The sequence below is a fragment of the Sinocyclocheilus rhinocerous genome, unplaced genomic scaffold (genome assembly GCF_001515625.1).
Source record: "Sinocyclocheilus rhinocerous isolate Xijiao unplaced genomic scaffold, SAMN03320098_v1.1 scaffold335, whole genome shotgun sequence".
NCBI lineage: Eukaryota > Metazoa > Chordata > Actinopteri > Cypriniformes > Cyprinidae > Sinocyclocheilus > Sinocyclocheilus rhinocerous.
In genome coordinates this window covers 29,833-49,295 of record NW_015659708.1, presented here as the reverse complement: position 1 = coordinate 49,295, position 19,463 = coordinate 29,833, and the positions used below count along the sequence as shown (strand labels likewise).

At 36.8% G+C, this 19,463-nt stretch overlaps 3 protein-coding genes across 5 annotated transcripts in view; 2 read left to right on the top strand and 1 right to left on the bottom strand.

Annotated features, from left to right (window-relative positions):
* Nucleotides 1–2,648: 2,648 nt before the first annotated feature.
* LOC107724072 (cellular retinoic acid-binding protein 2-like) lies at nucleotides 2,649–5,705 on the bottom strand. The gene is made up of 4 exons (XM_016532846.1): nucleotides 5,533–5,705; nucleotides 4,315–4,493; nucleotides 3,907–4,023; nucleotides 2,649–3,041 (listed from the first exon to the last, which is right to left on the bottom strand). The coding sequence occupies exons 1-4, from the start codon at nucleotides 5,624–5,626 to the stop codon at nucleotides 2,991–2,993; spliced, it is 441 nt and encodes a 146-aa protein (XP_016388332.1). The 5' UTR covers nucleotides 5,627–5,705; the 3' UTR covers nucleotides 2,649–2,990.
* Nucleotides 5,706–9,907: 4,202 nt separating this feature from the next.
* On the top strand, nucleotides 9,908–11,765 carry LOC107724074 (28S ribosomal protein S21, mitochondrial-like). Its single transcript, XM_016532847.1, has 2 exons — nucleotides 9,908–10,067; nucleotides 11,377–11,765. Exons 1-2 carry the CDS (start codon nucleotides 9,985–9,987, stop codon nucleotides 11,555–11,557), a joined length of 264 nt encoding a protein of 87 aa, XP_016388333.1. The 5' UTR covers nucleotides 9,908–9,984; the 3' UTR covers nucleotides 11,558–11,765.
* Nucleotides 11,766–17,386: 5,621 nt separating this feature from the next.
* Nucleotides 17,387–19,463, top strand: part of LOC107724117 (circadian-associated transcriptional repressor-like) — an 8,874-nt gene continuing 6,797 nt past the window's right edge. Inside the window, exon 1 of one of the 3 annotated variants that reach the window (XM_016532915.1) lies at nucleotides 17,387–17,626. The gene's annotated coding sequence lies outside the window, so the exon portion shown is untranslated. Of the gene's footprint in view, nucleotides 17,635–19,463 lie in introns of all 3 variants that reach the window. The other 2 variants (XM_016532912.1, XM_016532914.1) reach the window with 2 other exon arrangements.

Genomic DNA, 19,463 nt, shown 5'->3' with positions numbered 1-19,463 from the left:
CCCTATGCCGCAGTGCCCTTCGAACTGAACAGGTTCGTTCCCTTCAGATTGGAATCTCACTTAAAGGGTTAGTTCAACCAAAAATGAACATTCTGGGATTAATTACTCACTCTCATGTCATTCAAAACTCGTAAGACCTTCGTTCATCTTCGGAACACAAATTAAGATATTTTTGATGAAATTCGAAAGCTTTCTGACCCTCCATAGACAGCAAAGCAACTGACACGTTTAAGGCCCAGAAACATAGTAAGGACATCGTTAAAATAGTCCATGTGACATCTGTGGTTCAACCATTATTTTATGAAGCTACGAGATTACACACTCTAAAAAATGCTGGGTTAAAAAGGGACAAACCCAGCTATTGGGTTGCTTTGACTCAGCAGTTGGGTTGTTTTGACCCAGCGGTTGGGTTGTTTTGAACCAAACCGCTGGGTCAAAACAACCCAATAGCTGGGTTTGTCCCTTTTTAACCCAGAGCTGGGTTATATTTAACCCAGCATTTTTTAGAGTGCACCATGCATGCGTGAGCATTCCTCTGCTTGTAAACAAGGCGCAGTGCATCGTGGTACTCTTGATAATGGTGGAGGACTCTCCCAGGAGAGGAGAAATCATTGAATAAAGTAGTTATTTTTGTTTTCTTTGCGCACAAATAGTATTCTCATAATTTCATAACATTACGGTTGAACCACTGTCACACAGACTATTTTAACAATGTCCTTACTACCTTTCTGGGCCTTGAATGTGTCAGTTGCTTTGCTGTCTATGCAGGGTCAGAAAACTCTTAGATTTTATCAAAAATATCTTACTTTGCGTTCCGAAGATGAACGAAGGTCTTACACGTTTGGAATGACATGAGAGTGAGTAATTAATAACAGAATTTTCATTTTTGGGGTGAACTAACCCTTTAAGATGGCGGAATACCATGTGAAATCCACTTCGCAGTCCACTTACGTTTGAATGGAACGCATCTAGGGTGTTCTGGGTGGTTGCTGGGGCATTGCTAGATCATTATTAGGGTGATGAGTGATTGCAAGGGGGTTCTCAGTAGTTGCTCTTAGAATTGTAGATGGTTGTTGGGGGTTATAGATAAGTCTAGTGTATTGAAAGGTGTATGTTAGGTGATTTATAGATGGTTGCTAGGGCATTGCAAAGTGGTTGTTATGGTGTTCTGGGTGGTTTCTATGCATTGCTAGGAGTTTACTGGGGGATTCATTATGAAGATTCTGAAGGGGTGCTAGGGCATTTTTAGATGGTTTTTGGGGGTTATGGATTGTTGCTAGGGCATTGCAAGGTAGTTGTTATGACAATAGCAATGGCAAGACTGGGTGGTTTAGGGGGCAGTCGTGGCCTAATGGTAAGAGAGTTGGACTTGTAACCCAAAGGTTGCGGTTGCGAGTCTCTGTACCGACCGGAATTGTAGGTGGGGGGAGTGAATGAACAGTGCTCTGTTCCACCCTCAGTACCCACAACTGAGCAAGGCACCGAACCCCCAGTTGCCACAGCAAAAAATGGCTGCCCACTGCTCTGGGTGTGTGTCCACTACTTGCTGCTGTGTGTGTGCAAATAGTTGCCAGGTCATTGCTAGGTGTTTGCTGGGGTTTTCTTGGTTGTTGCTAACCCTATGCTAGGTTGGTACAGAGTTCTGGGTGGCTGCTAGGTGGTTGTTAGGGTGTTCTTGGTGGTTGCTAAGGCATTGCCAGGTGTTTTTTAGAGTGCTCTGAGTGGTTGTTGTGAGTGGTTGCAATGATTCTTGCTTCAGCAAGCACCACAACAATACAGTCACTGCCTCTGATGTTAAACAGAGGTTATGGATTTTTTCAACCTCTTCCAGAAAATGTGTGAACTTAATGGCAACCTCTGTACATTGCAGCACACATATACTTTTAAGACATCATGGGTTATGTAAGCTTAAAACTCTTTACAGGACCGTTGAGAATTGTAGAACACACATACGCAGCACAGGAGACTGGAATTATGTGCAAACTTGAATAAGTCCACTGTGAGCTCTGTTGCCTGGAAAATTCATCATCGGCAGCAGACTGCAAAACACAGCAGTCTCTGAACGCTGCTACATAGAAAAAAGAAAGATACGGAGGGTAGAAGAAAGAGTTTTAACTTAATTTTGCTTTTCATTAGCAGCTTTTTGCATCATTTACTCATACATATTATTTAATTAAACTTTCAGAAGCATTTGCCCTAGATTTAGAATAAAGCAACAGTTTGGATCATGAATCTGGCTGCAGAAAGACAAAAAGAAAGAGAAATGACAGCCGTCCTCTCTGACCTCATGCAATAACTAGCTACAGATGGGAGAAAGAGCAGAGGGAATATAACCTTAATAATATTAAATGACTTTCCTTTTCTAACGTTTGCTCACTCTTTCCGTACCTCTCCCGCATTCCCCCATTACTCCTTGCCAGGAAATAATTCAACAATTGATGTACACTCATGAAATACAAATTTATAGTGATGTTCAAAACTGTAAGTGGTTGGATCAGGAGACAGAAAGCAAGAACAGACACAAAGAGCACTTTGAAGAAAAGGAATGAGGCAGAAAATAAGTGTAAAAGTGCAACCAATGCTAGTGTCAAAGAGATTTCTATATCCAAGCAAGAAAATAACAGTGAATTAGTCATGAGATTTTTGGGGGGTTTATAAGTAGAAAGGTTTATTACCAAAACATTTTTGATTAATAAGCCACATTGTGGCATAAACATGAAACAGAAACATAAAATGCACAAACGACAATAATAAATACACTTTTCAGCCAATGCACCAAAAAGAACAATGCAAACTCACTATAATCCTTATACAAGTACCGTCTCTGACCCTTCAAACATCTCTCCTTCTGTGCCACACAAACTTAGCACGTCAAACATACAAAAAGCAGAAGGAACAGGCTATTTGTTCAATGATAAACTAGAATTTTAGCACATCGTGGACACGGTTGAGATGGAATGGAATAGAATGAACTGAAATCTTAGGATCCTTCAGTCTCGTTCATACACACGGGTGCAGACGACATCTCCGGCTCTCATGGTCTGGAAGATAAACATCAGAGATGTTAAGAAACCACCAACTAACTGCTTAAACCATTTAAGATCCTTGTCCAATGGGCTTAAACATATCAACAGATGTTATATATTCACATATCTGACCAGATCTTGTTCTCTGAATTCAAAGAATGCTCTTTTCAATTTCCAACCATGCAACACTGACTTACCTAAATGAAAGTTACAAAATATCTATTAGGAACAAAAAGCACAGACATTGAGCGACCTGTTTACTTTAAGTGGCCTAAATGGGAGCAGTGTGACTTCTAATGTGAACTATATGGTGAGGAATGAACAACAATCTATTATTGTAAAGTGTTGAGCTTTTAAGATGCTCATTAGAGTAGGCTAGAAGTAGTCTATTTTATATGTGACCCTGGAGCACAAAACCAGTCTTAAGTCGCTGGGTATATTTGTAGCAATAGCCAAAAATACACTGTTTGGGTCAAAATTATTGATTTTTCTTTTATGCCAAAAATCATTAGGATATTAAGTAAAGATCATGTTCCATAAAGATATTTTGTAAATTTCCTACTGTAAATATATCAAAACCTAATTTTTGATTAGTAATATGCATTTCTAAGAACTTCATTTGGACAACTTTAAAGGCGATTTTCTCAATATTTAGATTTTTTTGCACCCTCAGATTCCAGATTTTCAAATAGTTGTATCTCGGCCAAATATCCTAACAAACCATACATCAATGGAAAGCTTATTTATTCAGATGATGTATAAATCTCAATTTCAAAAAATTGACCCTTATGACTGGTTTTGTGGTCCAGGGTCACATATGCTAGTGGCATAATTCAGTTAAAAATATTAACATTATTTTTCAAATAAGTGGTGCACTTACGAGAATCATCTGGCCATCATTAGTCAGTTCACGTGTCCATGATGTCTCAGGACCCTCCCCCTTCTGCAGCGTCTGCTCACAAGTGATTTTACGGTCGGTCTCCCATTTTGGAAAACTCTGGCGAGAAATTGTTAGAAACAGTTAGAAAAGAGCTAAAAGCAGAGATATTAATTTTAAATGTCTTTATAGAGTCTGAAAGTTTGTTGAAAACATACATCATGTTTGTGTGTATAGATAAAAGTGAACTTTCACCATCAAATAGTGGTGTTTAGTTTTAGAAAATATAAATAATAATACATTTAAGACATTGATATTTTCTAATGTTAAATCTTATGCAATATGCTAAAGTGTAGCAGTTAACAGAGAGAAAAATATGATGTGCTGAGATGCATGGATGGGTGGCATTACTGTGCAAAGGCGTCCATCCACCGTAGCCTCGTTGAAGGACTCGCCCACCGTGAAGGACACATGAGTGGTCCGCACACTAGTGGAGGTCTGAATGGAGAGACTTTCCCCCTGCTGTGTAATCTCAACAGCTGGTTTGGAAGCTGCTGCAACTGCAATCTTCCTCAGAAAGACATTTACGCCTGTAGAACACACACACACACACAAATGTGATAAGCAATTAAAAGGCCATTTATCATGATCAGAAATCAAAGCCATTTTTCCTACGGCCAATTTCCTGTCCTTAACAAGTGTGTCCAATCTGCACTGGAATGTTTTACTATCTCACATATTTAAGCAATCAAATCAGGTACCACAGTCTTAATGTGTACACCAAGGAAATCTATACCTTTTAAATACTGAGTCAAGACAGTGGATTCATTCTCATCTTTATTTCATTTAGGGGCAACTGTGTACTTGGTCTAAGTGAACTCCCCCTTGAGTGAATAATTGGGGTCGAGGGACGGTGTGTCTACAGAGCCAAATGGCTGGCCGAGGGGCCCTGTATCAGGGTTTTTGCGCCTAATCACAATCCCATGAGGAAGTGAAGCAGAACATTTTTTTCATGCAGCTTGTGCTCATGGTCAAAGCGAGTCTCAGTTTGACTTGAACAAAATATATTTTTTATAAATAAATAAATGACATTGACATGCACTCACGCAAGGGTTTCTTTTCGTTTATAGTTTTCTTGTCAGATGATATCAAAATGGCTAATTTTAAAACAAAATAGCATTGTTGCTTATTTTTAAAGGCAAAATATGTATATTAAATTAATTATGCAAACACTTCCTTTTTCGGGCTTTTGGTAAGACTTTTTTTTTTTTTTTTTACAATCTAAAGAAAGTTACACTACCTTTACATTTTTTAAACATCACAAAATATATATAAAAAAACTGATTATAATTAAAAAATATAAACCAATACGAATACAAAGTTCACATTTAAAAACTAAAGATTTTGTTTTAGTTATCTTAGATATACACTCTAAAAATGCTGGGTTAAATACAACCCAGTGCTGGGTAAAATAGGGACAAACCCAGCAATTGGGTTATTAACCCAACCGCTGGGTCAAAACAACCCAATTGCTGGGTTTGTCCCTATTTTACCCAGCACTGGGTTGTATTTAACCCAGCATTTTTTAGAGTGTAACTTTTATAATAACAACGAATCTTGAAAACTGACCGAGAGCTTTTAGAAGTTCCTCGAAATTTTCGGAACTTTTCATTTTCCAGGATCCAGAAAAGTCAGCAAACGTTCGCTCCGTGTTCGCCTCCATGTTACTGCGTATCTTTGCTTTCAGACAGTTGTTCTGGACCGCTCTTCTCCTCTCATCCGCTGGCGTTCAGCAGTCTCTCTTTCTCTCCCTCTCTCTCTCTCTCTCTCTCAGGTCAGTCTGTGAATGTGCGCCGCTGAGTTCTCGACCAATCCGCAGCGTTTGCGCCTGTGCCGCGTCTCACTGGGCGGCCGCTACTCGCGCACCATGTGCTTCCAGTAAAGATTCAGAAAGACCCCTATTTGCCCCACCATTTGGCTTGAGCGATCGGGTCATATACTGCTAATTCCTTTAGTTGCATCCTAATATGTGTTATTTGTCATTTAGCAGGCGCTTTTATCCAAAGCAACTTGCAGCATGATTTTTACAAGTCCACTTACTCCAGACTCCTTGTTCATGGATCAAGCATCAATCACCTCCAGGGATTCTCCCTTTTTGGACTTCAGTTGTTACTTTTAGTTACATTTAGTTGTCATCTGAATCTGAAAGTATTCCATTATGTTTTGGAGATTTTGTCAAACAAGGAGCTTTTGTTTAAAAACTGAAATTGTGTAAAATACATGGAAACCCCCATATTATTCAGCTCCCTTTCTCTCATACAAACATGCCAACAAAGACATCTCATGCTGAGCTTTGTTAGTATTCAGACCACAAGAGTCAGCCATTGTCAGTCAATCATATCACAGCTTCAAATCTCGGCTCTCTTCTGTCTCTTGCTGAGAGAGCTGCTAGACTGATCTGTGTCTGTGTCCTAACAAGACTCTGGTTTTGATTTTGCATTTAGACCTCCTCTGAAGTTTTGAGGGACTTTATGTTTCAAATAAATTTAAACCAACCACTATTTGTTGAGACCATAACGATATATATATTTTCAAATTATGTAGTAAAATCATATTTATAATAGTAAAATATAGTAAAACGATATAGAAAGTAAAATAAATGAATCAAGTAAAATATAAAATATCTTAATGTAAAATAAACGTAAAATATTTATGATATAAGGATATCTAAAAATTTGCCCTTTTCTACAAAAGTTACAAAAGTTTGTACAGCTGAAATAGCATCTGATTCTATATCAGGTACGTCGTAAAATTAATGTTATAAAGCTCTGTTGATCTGGAATAAAGAGCTTCATCTTAAAATTCTTTACAGCAGAAGACAACACTGTATTTTTGCCTATTTTGCACAGAAATACCAGAAGAAATTTTCAGACCCTGATTTCTGATTATTTATTTTTATTTATGTATTTATTTATTTGCTTATTCACATGAATTTTGCCACCAGCTATGACCTTAATAAATGATGAAGCATCATTATTAGATTTCTTTAATCAGTTCCATTCATTCTCTCCAAACACACCCATTCACTCTCTCTTTCTCTCACTTTGCTCTAATCTGCTTCACTGTTTGAGTGGCCAAAAGGGAGCCAGGGAGGAGAGAAAGAATGAGGCCGTGTAAACTGAGACCTTAATAAATGATGAAGCATCATTATTAGATTTCTTTAATCAGTTCCATTCATTCTCTCCAAACACACCCATTCACTCTCTCTTTCTCTCACTTTGCTCTAATCTGCTTCACCTTCATTTAGTTTTTGTTCCTTTTGTGCACGTCTCCACATTTCTCATACAAGCAGTGAGGAGACAAGAAGCAAATGGACTGTTTGAGTGGCCAAAATGGAGCCAGGGAGGAGAGAAAGAATGAGGCCGTGTAAACTGAAACCACATCCTCTTCTCCAAATGCTCGGAGGTAATTACCAGCCGATTCCTGAGTTGCTCCCCACCCGTCCCTTTTCTCTCCCTTTACCCCCTGATCCCACCCCTCCTACCAAGAACATTTCAACAAGTCTGGATAAGAAATTATATCCCTGGAAATGGAAAAGAGGAAAAGCGGAGGGAGAAGACAAGTGAGAGAGAGAGAGAGAGAGAGAGAAAGAAACTGTATATTTTCAGTCAGAATGGAGACAGTGGCAAAAGTTCAAGCTGTTTTCTTGCTCTCACTTTTGAATGCTTCCCCTAAAAGCACGTCAGCAAGTCTTTCTTTGAAGTGGTCGAGTCAATAAAGCTACTTGAATTTGAATTAGAAAACAATCCTGATCCCACACTCACCTACTACTGACCCCATTATCCGGGAGACGATGAGGAATCCATGTATGAAAGAGAAAGACAACGGAAGGAGGGGGAATATTTCTACATAAAAAGTCAATTGTTTGGAGACTCAGTGAGCAGAACGGTGCAGATGCCATAATAAACTGAAGAGCCTTTCATGTCACAAAACATAATAGAAGTTCAATGGGCCTAATGAATATAGCAGGCTTAGTTAAAGGGTTAGTTCACCCAAAAATGGGCCAACTTGATATTAATTTTTATATTTTTAACCATCTTTCAAAATTTTATCATGACACTTCCTGTACCTCTGAAAAACCTAATTACACTTATACAATAATACTCTCTGTGAAGCATTTTTGTTGATTAGACAAGAAATTAAGATACGTGTTTCTTAATAAAATGCTGTTATTCATTTTAAAAGTTAGACGAACATATAACATAACATGCAGTATTTTAAAGGGATAGTTCACCCCAAAATGAAAATTCTGTCATTAATTACTCACCCTCATGTTGTTCCAAACCCGTAAGAGCGCAACAGCAATGTTTCCAGTCCCATGTAGTCCATGTGACATCAGTGGCTCAACTTCAATTTTGTGAAGCTATGAGAATATTTTTTTTGTGCAAAGAAAACAAAAATAACATTATTTATTCAACAATTATTCTCCCTGAGTTACCCTCTTCTGCCATTTTGAAGAGTACCACGACGCATGTGTGCGCTTTCCCCAGAACGTAATCAATGTAACCAGCGTTGTTTACGTTCAGGAGAAAACGCGCACATGCGTCGTGGTACTCTTCAAAATAGCAGAAGAGGGTAACTTGGGGAGAATAATTGTTTAATAAATTATGTTATTTTTGTTTTCTTTGCACACAAAAAGTATTCTCGTAGCTTCGCAAAATTGAAGTTATGGACTACGTTTCTGGGACTGAGAACATTGCAGTTGCGATGCTGTCTATGCAGGGTCACAGAGCTATCAGATTTCATCAAAAATATCTTAATTTGTGTTCCGAAGATGAACGAAGGTCTTGCGGGTTTGGAACGAGATGAGGGTGCGTAATTAATGACAGAATTTATATTTTGGGGTGAACTATCCCTTTAAAATACTGCATCTAAAGTTATATGTACATCTATCTTTTAAAATGAAAAACAGCATTTTATTAAGAAATACTCCATGTGTATCTTAAAGGGGTCATACGACATTGCTAAAAATAACATTATTTTGTGTATTTGGTGTAATGCAATGTGTTTATGTGGTTTAAGGTTCAAAAAACACATTATTTTCCACACAATGTACATTATTGTTTCTCCTCTATGCCCCGCCTTTCTGAAACGCGTCAATTTTTTACAAAGCTCATCGTTCTAAAAAGCGAGGTGTGCTCTGATTGGCCAGCTATCCAGTGCGTTGTGATTGGCCGAATACCTCAAGCGTGTAACGGAAATGTTACGCCCCTTACCATATGGTAATGCCGTGTTCTGGCGCGACTACATTATAAACGAGGCATTTGTTGCATCCAGTGGGGACATAATTACTGATTATAATGACTTATACTGACTTTTTACACATTGCATATCGCGCTGTGTTTTGGGCGGCATTATGCTAATATTTCCACATAGTGATGTAGATATGTGGGGGCGTGTTAGAATGAGCCGTTTTAGGTAGGCGTGGTTGACTCTTAACTTTTATAAAGAATATCTCTTTGGATTTGAGACTTTAGTTTTTGCAACTTTACAGATCTTCTTTATGCACCAAGAGCTTGTAACACTCCAAAGAGAAAGGAACAATTTAAATCGCATCATATGACCCCTTTAATTTCTTGTCTAATCAACAAAAATGCTTCCCAGAGAGTATTATTGTAACATGTAGTAATAAGGTTTGTCAGAGGTACGGAAATTTCGAAAGATGGTTAAAAATATCAAAACTAATATCAAGTTGGCCCCACATATAATAACTCCTAATCTCACACAGAGTAGTCGCTAATTTTAGCTCTTTATTTTCATTCTGTTAGGTTCCTCAATGTCTTGTTTGTAAATAAAGCTAAAATCAATCAAATCTATTAATCTAATTTACCTGAATTGGCCTAATTCCTCTCAGGTGACTGAGCCGTTGAAATACACAGTACATGTCGTCCAAGAAGCTCAACCGTTAATTTTTAAAGTCTATTTGGCGCCACCTAGAGTTCGCGCGCTTACTTCCAGGAACTGTCTGCGCAACAGAGCGCATTTCCAGCCGTGCACCATTGACGGTAACACGGACGAAACATGGCAAACCACCTTCGCTTCGTCGCTCGGACTGTCATGGTCCAGAACGGCAATGTCGATGCGGCGTATGGCGCTCTGAGCAGGTACTTATGAGATGTCTGGAGACTTTGATATATGTATATGAAATGTTGTTATAAATCCTTTAGTTTAGCGCTAATAATAACTGATGTGAACATTTCATAACACGACACATGTCAAGTGATGTGGACCTACCGCTAATGTTCTGTTCTCAGTAACGTTAGGTCATTTAGTTTATACATTTGAATTATGTTTGCATTGCGGTACTGTGCAGGCCAGGGGTTTTTAAACTTGCAAACCCAGTGACCCCTGACTCAAGACTCAGTATCAAACTGTTTTTTCATGTTAGCACGTAATAACTTGAACAAAGAACATTAGTATATTATATAATGAATAACAGGTCATTAGATATAAGGTAAATTATTTTAATTGACTATAAAGTGTATAAATCTCACATGGCCCTCGCATTTACATCCTAAGGTATTTGTTGACCAATGTTGCCTGTAGTGTCATTTTAGTATTATTGTGTCCTTGTACAGTTTTTATTAATATTTTTAAATAACCCTTTTATATTTTAGTTTTAATTTTTAGTTTAGAAATCGTATTATTTTGAAGATGTGCCTTTGTCATGTTTATTAGATATAGATATAAAATTTGTATTTCAGTTTTATTGTAAGTTCGTCTTTCTTTTTTAGTTAGTAATTTTACCACTTCAGTTTAAACTTAATTCAGTTAGTTGCCAAGGAAACATTTACGTCTAATATTTATGTTTTATTTCCGCTTTATTCGGTTGTAGTTAACAATAAAAACCCTGGTTGCCTGACCTCTTATATTGTTTGAAAAAATCATACTGACAAGTCTGAAAGTCTATAATAATTTAAATCTTAGTGTGCTTTATTAGCATGAAAATGTATTTGTATTGCCAAACATTTTGCAGCATAATATGAGCTCTGATGAGAAATTATGCAATGTCAAATAATAGTGCAAATAAACAAGTAATATTAACATATTAGATGAAATAACAATAATTCACAAATAAAGCAAAACAAAATCACATAAAGTAACAGTCCTAAGTAAATTAAATAAAGTAATACTATCAATATATATATATATATATATATATATATATATAAGATTTTTTTGTGTTATTGCAGAAGTTTCTATAGAGGGTGCAGTTGAGTTGAAGTCTTGCAATATGGGCTTGAACATATGATCAAAACTCTTACCTTGCATTGGTTTTTGCAACACTTTAGCTTGGATTTGGTTTGCAAGGTTGCCTTGTTTTTACCATATAACTCAATATTAGAGTATGATATTTCATGTTTATAGATATTGTAGTTGTTACATGCTCTTTCTCTCTCTTTTTCTCTGCAGAGTGCTGTCCACTGATGGAATAATTGAATCTGTGAAGCGTAGAAGATACTACGAGAAACCCTGTCGTAAGCGAGAGAGAAAGAGCTATGAGAACTGTAAGAGAATCTACAATACTGAGATGGCCAGAAAGATATCTTTCGTATCAAAGACACAAAGACCAGATCCATGGCTGGGATGTTAAGATGACATAAACTGACTGTTCGTGTCGACCAACACATGAGTCAAGCACCATGATCTGCCTCAGAAGATGAAGATCCACAGGAACATTTTACACGTTCACCATTAAAAAGTCATTGCAGGACTGTGTTGTGGATTCTGGATATTGTGATATTGCTGACTTAACATGTTGACTAACTGTTGTATGTTGTTAATAATAAAAAGCTGTAAAATCATCATAAGAACTTTTCATTTCATTTACAACAACATTATTTACAATAGATGCTTTGCCAATAAATATGAATTTGTGTTTTATCAGATGTAGAAAGTTTTTTTTTCCCCTGAACTTTTGAATGCTGATAGGAGCTAAAATGTGCACATTGAGCAATGTTTAAAGTAAAAAAAAAAATAAAAATTCAAACAAAGGGTGACAGTTTTAGAGCATGCAAAGCAGGCATGAAGTGGGAACAGATTAAACATAGTCACATATTAATCTTATCTTTTCTCCATGCTAACATTTTGAAAATACAAAAGTGGAGTACCTTATTTGGTGAAATGTGAGACTTAACAGTATTGCTATTTGCTAAATAAGATATATTGCCTGGTATAACCAGAAATTTTAAAAAGGAGGCTAAACCAGACTTTGTAAAAAAAAAAAGTATATATACTATGTGTCCTATGAGTGACAATTCCTTGAGCAAACAACAGAGGCTCTAGATGAATGCAGAAGTTCTCTGACTGTTTACACATTATCAGGGTGGAAGTCTTTTTAAATATGAATGGTTAAAACATCACAATGAGTCCAAACCTTTAGTGTAGTCTTTACAAGCTGCATATTTTTCCACCAGCGGATATAAACGAGTATAGAAAACTCATGATTGCATACTAATAATAATGTCGATTTTAGCCAGCTAAAATACTAAAAAATGAGTCCTCTATCCATGATATTGCTTTCTCTAGTGAAAAAATGGTCTCATCTGATCCAGGAGAGAAATATACAATTGAAAAACTGTTCAAAACTAAACAAATATGCTGATGGATTTTGATGTGAGAGGACAACAGGGGATGGACTTTTCCACTGGAGGAAATGTATAGACTCGTACTTTGGCCAGAAGTGACGGTTTAAAGTTTTGTTTTTATTTCTTACAAACACACAGCTTTTCACTTCACAAGATGTTATTTGATGGACTGGAGTCGTGTGAATTACTTGTGGATTATTGTGATGCTTTTATCAGCCGTTTAGACCGTTTAGACGGCACCCATTCACTGCAGAGGATTTATTGGTGAACAAGTGATGTAATGCTAAATTTATCCAAATCTGTTCCGATGAAGAAATCGGAAAATCATCTACATCTTGACCTAAGCTGTCATTTTTGGGTGAAATATTTGTTTAAGATTAAGTTAATAGGTAAATTGCCTGTTCTGGAGTTTTTCAGTCTGTGGAAATTTAGGCATGTTAAGCTGAATTGCGCAGTATTTGTTAACTGGAAGGAGCTTTGTAGTCTTCTTTCACTGAGTTCAAGGTCTCAGTGATATGTGTAGCATGAGGGATGGGTCTCTCTCTCTCTCTCAGGTCATTAAGTTCAATGTATAGCTGAGGATGGGGCCTCAGCTCTAAGCAGCTGAAGTGGTTTGCTTTCCATGAAGTCATGTTTGCATTTTAGTCTAACCAGTGAAAATGTATGACGTGCCTCTTCTGCTCCTCCTTCAGTTGCTTTGGGGACATAAACAATGTTTTTCACAATTGTTATTTTTTCACTCCAAAGTCTTTTATTTAGAGTGGACGTTTGAAATATTTCTTATTTTTAGACATAATTATTGTGCCCAAAGCTGTGTTTGTTTTATTGGTATAATTGTGCATGTTAAACTGTGTACAGAAAAAGATCCAAAAGCTGTATAGCCATGTGACATTCTGCCACAGATTCAACAATATTCTTGTATGTAAACTATGCAGGGGGATGGGCTGCTGGGTTAGTGAGTTCACACAGTATAGTTTTGAATGGAAACTCTCCTTCATGCAAAAATACTGTTAAATACTGTGCAATAAAGAAAATATACATGTGTTAAAAGGAAAATCTTAATTGAACTAACAATGAACAACTGTATTTGTATTAACTAATGTAAACAAAGATGAATACATACTGTAATAAATGTTCATTGTTTGTTAATGTTAGTTAACTCATTAAATGGTACCTTATTGTAAAATGTTACCAAATTTTTTATTTGTGAACTGATGTTCAGCTGTTCTTTTTAATAGTTAACTTATTTTCGGGTCATCGTCATAAAAGCTCTGTAAACACTGCAACAGACACGAAGATATATCTTTAATTTCATCAAACTGACGCAGTCATCACGTTTTCAGACCATTTCAAGTTTTATTTTGACGTGACACAAAGTAGTGGTATCTAATGTTGAGTTCACACTGCACGATTTTCAAAGATGTCGCATCACTGTTGGTTTCACACTGAACGACTATCTGGGGTAGCATTCAGTTGTTGCTGTGTTCACACTGCATGATGGAACGACGACAGGAGGTTACACACTGCATCCACCGGGGATAAAAATGATTCAGCAGAGGCAGGGATGCATAGACCAGAGGGGGGGAAATCCCCTCTGTAATATAATAAATGTGAAACAATATAATAAATGTGAAACAAAAACATTCAAAATATTAATTAAACCTGTAATATTACAATAACACTGGTCAATGTCATCAAAAAACTGTCTATGTTTGACTTGACTTGAAATTAGTTTGTCCCTCCTGCTGTGTACTGTGTCATATCAGCCTCCCACAGAGTCTGGGATTGTCCAGTCGATATTTGTTGTCCTTGGTGTTAGCGCCAATACATGGTGATGCTCATGGTGTGAATGGGGTCAAGCTGATCTCGAGAAAGTAGAGCATGGATAACGTGTGACCTATGTTGTGTACATTAACTGTTGACCTACAGGTGGGCAACAACAGGGCAACTGGAGGAAGTTGGTGTCGGTGACCTTCAATGGCTGACACTGTTTAAAGATTGACCAGGGGCCTGTTCTTCGTACGTCGCTTATTACATCTCAGATGATTTGAAAGATTCCAGATCTTCTAATCCAGTGTTTCTCAACTGGGGGTACGCGTACCCCAAGTGGTCCGTCACATAATTGCAGGGGGTCCGTAGAATCATTACAAAAATGTTTTTTTAATTATTATTATAACCATGAACTGATATATACAGTACATGCATGTATATACATGCATGTTTTTTTAAATATATCTGTTCTAGATTCAATGTAAACACTATGCTTTGGCAATACATTGTAACAATTGTCATGCCAATAAAGCACAAATTGAATTAAATTGAGAGAGAGAGAGAGAGAGACAGATAGGTGACAGCTTCAGCAGAACTAAGGGTGTGTGAATACCTGGGTCTGTCTTTCTTCAGGTCAACTCATATAATCATGAAAAAAACAGTTTGCCATCAGTTGCGAGAAGATGAAAGCGATATCTGTGTCGTTGTATCCTTTCAGTATTTAAGGGGATTTCCCACGACTGTCATCAGCGCTGTTCAGTACACTGAATCAATGGCATTGTTCTCTAGTGAAATATCAGCTTCACTGTAACCCATGTGATGCGTTGATTGTTGACTGAGCCTTGTAAACTGGCACTCAAAGTAAATTAATGTGAACACCTTGTTTCATTCATGAATGAATCACCATTTTTAAGTGTATCCCTTGAATGAATGTTTTTTTAATGATGACTCACTCGTAAAGTCAATCCATTGCTGCCACCTGCTGGTGTAACAATGCCTGACAGCCCAGCGCTGATACTGAAACATCACTATATAGTCAGTGGCATAAAATGGTCATAAAATGACAATAATATTGTTTCTCACAATTATTTCTAGGGCAATATATCGCAATATTAAAAAAAATAGTTAACAAGACCAGCCTATGGACAGGTGGCTTGATAGGCCATCTATCAGTGGACCGGACACCAGAAGAGCTAAGAAAAATGGACAACACAAAAACACTCAATATCAATGGGGGGGGCGGGGATCCATGAGGTTGGTTTGAGATATTATGGGGTTCCAGTACTCAAAAAAGGTTGAGAACCACTGTTCTAATCATGATAGCTGATCTCTGGCTAATTTGGTTCTTCAAACGAATTTGCAGATTTGATTAAAATATCTGGATTAAGTTGTCTAAGATTACTGCGCGTTCTCGTGTTCCCCGAAAAGGGCAACAATGGGGGAAGGAGTCAGTTGACGGAACGGTCACTGGGATTGTCTTGCAAATCCTTGTTAAAACTGTAAGAAAGATTTGGAAGCATCAGCTACAATAGTTATAAAACAATAAATAAAACATGAATGTCAAAAAGATGTAATCTAATCCTTTTTTACATGAAATAAGCTGCTCCCGAGCAGGTTTAATCTTACGGACCTGTTGCTATGACAACTCCGGGATGAGCTTCGAAGAACCAAATGATCCAAGATCAAGCCAAATCGTCAACAATCAAATCCAGCTAACTGAGTTAACAACGTACGAAGAACGGGCCCCAAGTGTATTTGAGAATACAAACTTTCAAAAAAAAAAAAGTGTGGATGCTGTCCAAGACACATTTTTTCCCTAAATGAAACAGATGTAGAAAACAGAATAAAAAATTAGGGTTAAAGGTTCTATTTACAGTCATTTTAGCATTTAATAGTATGGGAATAAATATTCTGTACAATCAAGCTGTAATTTAGATTTAAATTGGGTGCAGAATTCATCAACTATACTGCACTTACTTGAATGTTGTTGGATCATTATTAATTGATCTGCCCTGAAGGGCTCATATTTACTTTTGACAGTGTCCTTTTGATAATAATAACCATGAAACAAGCCAAAGTAAATGTATCATTATGGACAATATTGCCTGATCATTTTGCTGACCACAGGGAGCAGACTCACAAGCTCATTTGTTTTGAGTGAGACTGAGTCAATAGCACTTGTTGTCCTGAGCTGACCTTCTCTCTTTTTTTATTTATTTTTTGCCAGAAACTAACAATTATAGTTCTGCTATCAAATAGGAAAGGAAAGATTCATTTGATAGTAGTGATCATAAAATGTTAACAAGGGCAGTGTGTGGATTATCCAATGACTTTCAGGGAGGCAGTTTTTTTAAATCAAATTTTCAATTCATTTTAGTATTAGTTATTTTAGTAAATTAAATTAAACTAAATGAAAATGAGAAATAGCCTATTGCTGAAATTAAAGGCTACATTTACATTTGGTATATATTTGTAAAATGTTATTCAATTTACTGTTTATTTTGTTTCAAATGACATTATTATTATTATTATTATTATTTTATTTTTTATGGTTTTAGTTTTAATTTGTATTTTAGTAACCCTGTGTGACACGTCTGGAATGGCTAGGGTAAACATCAGTATCATATTCTAAATATAATTTTCTTTTAAGATGCACCAATTTTAGTACATTTATGACGCGTACATTTATAATAAATTGATAAATCATGACAGTAGGCTATTAAAGAGCAGCATACTGTTGCTGTGGTTACTTCTAAAACCATTTTTAAATCAATTTGAAGGTCATCTAAAATAAATCACTGAAAACAAATGTATTATGTTCCAAACAAATTGTCGGGTACAAACTCTTCCTAATGTGGAACAATAAGCACCATCTGTAAAATGTGTTCCAATTCGTAGTAGCTGCCTCTACGCACGAGTGCCACGTGCGACGGTGGGGGGGGTGCAAATAGATGAATCCGACCAATCACGGCTCAGACGCTTAGGGATTGGATCTACTTTTCGTCCAATCAGCGACTCGATTCTCATCTGTCAGCCAATGGGAACGCAGTCTGCGTTGGCTTTTGTCCAGCACGTGTATCAATTCACATGTTGTCCCTCGCTGTAAAGTGACGTTAGTGGAGAAAGGAAGAGGATAGAAGTCCATAATTTTTTCTCAGGACAATAGTGCGTACGTCTGCACACGGGCTTATTAAGCAACAAAGTATATGAAACTACTTTTTCGCGTACGAGCAGCACGTCAGGTTGTGTCATTGGCGCTGGACACCAGGTTGTTGTGATACCGACCTAGAAACAAACCACCATTAAGGTAAGGGTAAGTTATATTTAAAAATTATTTAAAATATTTCCGTTATACTTCAGAAATGCTTCACGTGTTGATCATTGCGCTTGATGTTTGTTTACGTCACGTGGAGCTGAATTATTCCTCTGTTTTGTCAGTCTGCTGTTAAATATCTGTGATGCCATAATTGATAAATTATAATTTTTATTAATTATAAAAATGTATCATTTAATTAATCATAAAATTGATTTAAAAAGTAGGAAATTAAGTTTTTATTACAATCTAACACTAGTGAATATGTGGAGTTCATCAGTATCGGTTTGTTTGTTCAGCTATTGTATTTTCCAACATGTGGTCAATGTTTTTAAATATCACTTTTTAATTACTTTTCTTTTTTATGTAGAGAATATTCATTACTGTCTATTGGTTTAACAGCTGACATGATTACATTTATGGAGGATTATGCGTCACAGCCCACATGAACCAAGAGCTTAGTAAACACGACATAAATAATAGTGCTCTTTAAATGCTTAATATTTACATTTATTCATTTATCAGACGATTTTATCCAAAATGACTGTACGTCTTTCCTTTTTTTTAACCAGTCTACCAAACAGTCCATCTGGTGAGAGTTAATTTGTCTTAATGGCACCGCCTAGCTGCTTATTTTTATGAGGCACATGCCCTTGAGAGGGTTTTCTTTAACTTGGTCAATTCTGAAATACTACACCGTGGCTGTGTCTCAAATCTAGCTGTCCATCCAAACAACATTATAGGCATTATAGGCACACTTATATATTCTATTACATTCATGTGCTTTTTCAAAACTCCTATAGGTAGTTGACTGTTTTCCCAGACACAAGCCCATATGTGGTTTTGTGCCCTTTCACCTAGTGAAAGAAACCGTGTGTGCTGTTCTTCATGGGTAGAATGATTTTTGTAATTATGGTATCTCTGTGATCTCTATTTCAGTTTTGGAATGAACCCTGTGTTCCTTTGTCCATTTTTTTAAAATCCATGGCATGCTTTGCATTCCCAATTGTTTGTTTGGTGCTTGTGCGTCTCTTGTTTCTTGTCTTTAAGAAAAGGGAAGTTTCTATACATATTTCTATGACATATTTCTCAACAATAAGGGGTTTTCTGCAAGTCCTGTCAAGCCAGTAGTTCAGCTATGTACATGTGCTGCTAACATATATAGGCCTATATGTTTGTATATATATGTATATATATATTAGGGCTGTCAGTCGATTACAATTTTTAATCTAATTAATTACACTATGTTTCGATTAATTAATCTCAAAATAAATTTGACTGTGAAAATACCCACAAAAGATTATATAAAGATATGTTTGTGTTAAATGAGAATGTATCAAGTAGACATTACAAATTGTAGCTTTCGAAAGAAATATTTTATTTGATTCAACATAAAATTTATTACGCAAACATTTTTAGGCTACAACGGCCTAACAAACTATGGAACATGAAAGAAGATAATTTGAGAAACATCTCAGTATTTTTGTTAAAGGGGTCACACAAGCTCTTGGTGGATAAAGGAGATCTGTAAAGTTGCATTGACTAAAGTCTCAAATCCAAAGAGATATTCTTTATAAAAGTTAAAGAGTCAACCATGCCTACCTAAAACGGCTCGTTCTAACACACCCCCACATGTCTACGTCACGATGTGGGAAGATTTACATAACGCCGCCCAAATGTTCGCGCAAAGAAAGAAGGCGTAACTTTGATTCTCGCTGTTGCCGCCGCCATGTTGTGGAGACGCTGTGTGTTTCGTTGTGAAAGCGAAACTACTTTGTTTGGCCTTCCAAAAGAGGACGATATCCACTTCGTCATGCCTAGAGCTGATC

What these genes read in the sequence shown, in the direction of transcription:
- LOC107724072 (XM_016532846.1), bottom strand. Translation starts at nt 5,626, where the DNA reads ATGGAGGCGAACACGGAGCGAACGTTTGCTGACTTTTCTGGATCCTGG. An exon ending in TGGATGGACGCCTTTGCACA is followed by an intron (nt 4,024 to 4,314) that starts GTAATGCCACCC and finishes ATTTCTCGCCAG; the next exon opens with AGTTTTCCAAAATGGGAGAC. An exon ending in ATGATGGCCAGATGATTCTC is followed by an intron (nt 3,042 to 3,906) that starts GTAAGTGCACCA and finishes TTTATCTTCCAG; the next exon opens with ACCATGAGAGCCGGAGATGT.
- LOC107724074 (XM_016532847.1), top strand. Translation starts at nt 9,985, where the DNA reads ATGGCAAACCACCTTCGCTTCGTCGCTCGGACTGTCATGGTCCAGAAC. An exon ending in GCGTATGGCGCTCTGAGCAG is followed by an intron (nt 10,068 to 11,376) that starts GTACTTATGAGA and finishes TTTTCTCTGCAG; the next exon opens with AGTGCTGTCCACTGATGGAA.